At 37.2% G+C, this 5,921-nt stretch overlaps 1 protein-coding gene across 1 annotated transcript in view; it reads right to left on the bottom strand.

Annotated features, from left to right (window-relative positions):
- rap1gap2 (RAP1 GTPase activating protein 2) overlaps window positions 1–5,921 on the bottom strand; it is a 100,743-nt gene that overhangs the window by 35,860 nt on the left and 58,962 nt on the right. Inside the window, 1 exon segment of the mRNA XM_015399489.1 lies at window positions 683–718. Within this exon segment, the coding sequence (XP_015254975.1) occupies window positions 683–718 (36 nt within the window).

The following is a 5,921-nucleotide window of genomic DNA, read 5'->3' as shown; positions in this document are numbered from 1 at the left end:
AAAGTCAGAATTCTGACTTTTTTCCCATACTAAACTGAAATAAAATTTAAAAATCATTTATTTTTCTTTCCACTGGCCCTAATCCTCTTCCGTACTTTTAAAATCCATCTGTGGATAAAATATTGTTTTTTTTTCTCCTACAATAAAAGACCCATATTCCCCTGCTCTTATTGACTGGTTGCCTTAAGTTAAGCCCATATCTCCGCTCCTATTTTAAAAACAAATCTACTAATCATTAACCTACTAAATGAAAACAACCCTCCTCTCCCTGCCGGTCATTGTTGTGTTTTGAAAGCTCTCTGCTCCTGTTTTATCCCCCCATCTGTCCTCCAACTACTCAAAGCCTGAGCCCCTGGAGGCCCCGTGGGGGACACAAAGTGTTCATAAGGCAAAGGCAGATTTTGATCAGAAGAAATAGAAAATCGATGCATTCCTGAAAGGAAAACAGACTGGATCTTCAGAGAGCTTCTGTTCTGCTTAAACCGAGAAACACATTTAAGAACGGAGACAAGGTGTCAGTATATCTGGTAGATATTGCAGACAATAGGAAAGGAAAGATGCCCTTTAGGAAGTTAGAACTGAAACAGAGTGATTTTAACTCTATCTGTGAAAGAGGAACCAAGACAAGCAGAGACATGAAAAACAAAAGGAAGAGAAAACTGGAAAAAGCAGCATTTCCTACCTGCATCTTTTCCAACATGTCGAAGAAATCTGCAGACTGAAACAGAAAGAAAGAAGATTAGCAAACTTTCTGAGGACCAGAAAAGCTGGTAAACTCTAATCAGAAGAGCAACAGCCGACACACATTTAAGGTTTGTAATGACAGCTTTTCTGCTGCATCCAATTTACACCTTACAGGTGTTCAAAAGGGAAATGCAAAACCCCCCACAGCCTGAATTTAAAGGTCTACCTCTGGTGCAGGCTTAAACTAAACTCTTCAACTTTACAGTATCAGGAGGGCAGCAGAGTCTCACACCCCTGAACACATTCTGATAAGGAGCCGCTTCCTCTGAAGGCGACACGCCCACTAAAACAAAAACACAAACCCTGAGTGTTTCTGCATGTCTCTGCAGGGCGGTGGGGGGGAAAGCTGTGAAGGTGATAATGGTCTACACCTTTAGGTGCTCACATTCTGCTGCACTCAGTGTTTCTAGGCAGGCGTTCACATGCATGCTTGCATTACACGCTTCCTGTCTGATAGCAGGCCATTCTTCCTGGTTCTTTACCAGGAACTCTAGGAGGAGTTAAAGGAAACATAGTTCCTAATGTTGCACTTCTTTAATTTAATAGAATTTCAGTCACATAGCAGCTAAAGCTTGGACATATTTCCATGGCTAACATTCCAAATGTTTACATTTCAGCCGTCAAAGGCTGCTTGTTTTTATAAATCAGCCCCAGAGCTGCAAACAGAGCTCTTATCAAGCTGTTAATATTAACCAGTGAGCTTTCTACAGGGCTGTTGTTAGACTTGGAAACAACAAGACAAACAAAACAACTATTTTTGTCTTCCTCCTTCTTCACAGTTAGAGATCATATAGTGTATATTTTTAAACCTTAAACCACAATTTTTTTTAATGCTTTTACAGGCAACATTAGTGCATAATTCCCACGTGGGGGAAAAAAGAAGCCAAGATGTTTACCTATTTATTTATTTCCTCAAATACTCAAAAAAAAAAAAAAAAGTTTTTCTTTCTTTTTTTTAATAATCGTTTTAAATCAGACCCATTGAGTTAAAGATATAGAGCAGAGGTCTTCAACAGGGGGTCCGCGACCCCTAGGGGCTCCACAGAGGTACTGCATGGGGGGTCACGAAAGTTTTGGTTGATTAGACTTTTTTTTTAATATTCCCCTCTGCAATTAATTTCCACTAATTGAAATGTCTTTAAATCCACATTATCATGATTTCAACACACTGCAGTAAACAGATAAATGGAGGCAGAAGATGTCTTTCAGTCATCAATGCTCACATTCAGCGACACACAGGAGCTCTTTCAAGCTGGGCACCGTTAAATTCACAACACCTGTCCCATCAACCAGGAATCCGAATCAGAAATACTTTATTAATCCGGGCATTTAGTCGCTCTGCTCCCCACCTCTGGAACTCCCTCCCTCCGGATCTCCGTACTCTGGACTCCTTCCCTCTTTTTAAATCCAGACTCAAAACTTTCCTGTTCAGACAGTCTTATCCAATCTAGTTCATATGCATCACTCCAATATTGTTTTCTTCCTTTTATTCCTTTGGCTTTATTTTACTTCCTGCTGTTTTGTTTTCTGTGGCATCTTTATGCTTGTACTTTTTAGCTTCCTGTTTTTAATGTTTTATCTGCCTGTACAGTGTCCTTGGGTGTTTTGATAAGGCGCTTTCAAATAAAATTTTATTAGCATTATTATTATTATTATTTTAGCTTCCATTTTCTGCGCATGCAGACTTTCAGGTGTATATCTGTGGTGAGCTACGGTTTCAGACAGTCATTGAACCTTCTTGGTGCAGGGCAGCATTTCTACCCACTTCTCCACTTTGCAGCCCTAAGTTTAAAGTTCTAGTAGTTCTAGTACTAGAACATATTTCTAGTTCATAGTTCCTGAATAGTTCAGTTTAACTAAAAACATGCTGAATTAAAATTGTGCTTTGAACATACTGGAAATCAAACACAATAGATTTTGTCTGATCTGTAGAGTTTTTGTCTTCCTGTTCAGGGAAAGGAAAAAGGGAAAACACCGTGCATTGTTTTCCTTTCAGACTGTAGTTAGATGTTAATTTCTGTTGGTGCATTTCATATAATCCTTAAATGGAATGAAATGTATGGCTGTAAGAAAATATGAAGCAAGCTCAACAGGTTTTCATATTTTTGCAAGGTTGTGTTTGGTTGATTAACATGTGCGACATTATATATTACTGCAACTATAAAGTCATAAACCTATTAAGTGGTGTTTGAGAGTCCATCTTGGATTGTAAACTCCATGATCCATTTTCAGCTGTAATAAGCAGTAGATAAAGAAAACAGCCTGTGTTTATGCTTCGCCGTCGCTCTGAAACCTGCCTGAATATCTGCAGCGTTACCCTTGGTGCCCTGTTCTCTCTTATCTCTGGGTCTCATCCTGGTAATCAATTTGTCCTCCATTTCTTTTTTTTATTTATTTTGATCCAACCTTTTCACTTCTGGCTTTTCTTTCTCTGCCTCTCAAGCCAAGGCAACATCTGCATCGCTTATCTCCCATGGCAACCTGAAGAGGATACCACAGGCCGGCTGGCAGCAGATTAAACCGGCACCATCGACTGAGTGACAGGCTCACTGGTGGATAAAATTCACACATATTCATGTGAAGTCATGAACATCATTGGCTAAGAAATTGAAAGAAATGATGAAAAGTCAGACTGAGATAACGATTTCTAAAAGCCCGACCATTTTATTTGTAGGATTAGGGGATATGTTGCAGAGTTAAGAATTCGCTAACAAGAAAATTGAAAGAATAAAGGCAGCAGCTAGATCTAAAAGGGAACTTGGGTTTTATGGGTAGTTCTGGTCTTTCCGTCTAAAAGCGTAGCTCAGAATTTATAAAGAAAGTTCTTCTAAAATGGTCTCTGCAGTCAGTTATTTTCTGTATGTTGCTGTTGTGATTTCTACTTCAAATATCATATAAATATCAATAAATATTTGCCTTGTTGTAAACAAATTTTTGATTTTTACTTGAAAATTGGCTATTTGTTCTTATAATTTTGTGATTTGTATTAATAAATGCGTGATTTGTGGTGGAATATTCGCTATTTCTTCCTCCAAATTTGTAATTTTTACTTGTAAATTTGTGATTCATTATTAATTTGTTTTTAGAAATGTGTCATTTGTACACTAAGGTTTAAGCTTTGTACCGGTAAACTTATGATTCTTTCTAATAAATCTGATTGTACTTCTACATTAGAAAGTTGCACTCGTAATTTTGTGACTTTAAATCGTATGCCTGGGATTTTCTATTGAAAATCGCTGACTTGTGCTTGTAAATTGAAGGTATTTATTTGTATTTTTGAAAAAAAAAAACTGTATCTATAAGTTGATGACAAGAAAAAAATACAAATACTTTATTAAGGTTTTACAAATTCCGACGTTATCTTCTAATTTCTAGTTGTCTTCCTCCATATTTTATTTTCTCTACATGTTGGTGCACCATCTCCCATTTCTGTTGTTTTTGTAAATGGGATTTGGTTTTTGAGGCAGTTTTTATTTTTTTGTTGTTGCCTGATTGGTGCCGTTAGCTAACTGCCCACATATACACACAACATAAATTAAGTATCCCAACTCCCATCAGCAAGCAGTGGCTGTCTAATCACTGTTGACTCTAAATGCATAAGTGCTACTGATAGAAAAGTTGTTTTGTTTGGTGTTTGATGATTGTTTCCTTCATCTTTCTAACATTGTGCTTTCCTTTTAGCCAAAAAGTAGATCCAAAAAGTAGATGTTTGAATTACTTATATAAGATAAGATAGACTTTATTTATCTCACAGGGGAGACATTCACTTGTCACATCGGCTCAATAGTCAAAAGATGGTGCCAAAAGGAGGAAAATGTGCATAAATACATATTTAACAGGATAATTGCACAGCTTATTGCACATTAGTTATTGCAGCAGTTATTGCAGTCATAGTGGCGCATTGTAAAGTCTGATGGCAGCAGGGAGGAATGACCTGCGATAGCGCTCCTTTTTACAAACAGGGTGTCTAAGTCTTTCACTAAAGGCTCCTCTACAGTCCGGTGCAGCTCATGTCACAGCAACACCCAGGAATTAAAGAAAAGGATGAAGATCAAAAAGATAATATTCCTGAGCAAACCACGGATTAACAGTGTCACATATAGTGAAGCTGCAGAGAGGATTAGCATGAAAATGATGCTTCATACATGAGAGCAAACATAGACTGTGGTTGATCCTTCTACTGCAACCACAAAGTATTTGCATAGTTTTTTAATAATTTGCATTTAGCTCCAGATTTAGTTTAAGTTATTCCATTTAGATGTATGTTTTCCAATGGGTGCAAACTTTAGTTAGTATGTCTGTTTTTTTCTTTGAGGTTCTAAAAATACAGAATACCTGGAGGTGGAAGTCAGGAACGTACCACTTTCCCAAAGGAGTGAGGGGGGAGTTTGTTTAAATTGACCAGTTGTTGGTCTTCTTAATATTCACTTATTATTTGTGCAAAGTTAAAGAGTTGTTATATTTGTTTAATATATTTTAGTTTTATATGGATTTTTTTGATTAGTTGTTTCTCTGTTACATTGTTCGTCCCTCATTGGCAAGTTTAGATTATTCCATCCCTATTTAAGTCGCCTCTGTTCTTTATCAGTAGGTCAGTTTTTTGTTTGAGTCGGTTGCTGTTCAGTTGACCTCAGTTGAGTTTGGCCCAAATCCATGTTATTTACTATTTAAGCTACTTAAAGAGCTTTGTATTGAAGTTTGATCCTTTGTTAACTATTTTTGACATTATTAATTAAACGTTTATTCAATTCTGAAACAACTTTGTCAATAAATCAATCAAAATCAAATCAAAACTTCTTTATTGTCAACTACGATTTACATTGTAATCGAAATTTCAGTTTCAGTGTAACCGTTGTCCTTGTTTAAGTTTGGTCCCTCACAGGGACGTAATGCTGCTCTTAGGCCCCGTCCACACGAAGTCAAAACGAAAATGAAACGCTAATATTTTCCAGAATGTTTGTCTTAAAGACGGAGACGTAAAATAAATGTGATCGTCCACAGGAAGTCAAAACGAACACGAAACGCTAATATTTTCCAGAATGTTTGTCTTAAAGACGGAGACGTAAAATAAATGTGATCGACCACACGAATGCATGAAAACGTTGCAAAATGTATGCAAGGCCTGTAAGTGGCGCTGTGGTGCCAAAGCAAAAATAGGCGAAAACAGGCAACGAAAT

This window comes from Cyprinodon variegatus, unplaced genomic scaffold (genome assembly GCF_000732505.1).
Source record: "Cyprinodon variegatus isolate N-32 unplaced genomic scaffold, C_variegatus-1.0 Scaffold1018, whole genome shotgun sequence".
NCBI lineage: Eukaryota > Metazoa > Chordata > Actinopteri > Cyprinodontiformes > Cyprinodontidae > Cyprinodon > Cyprinodon variegatus.
This window is presented reverse-complemented; position numbering and strand designations above follow the sequence as displayed.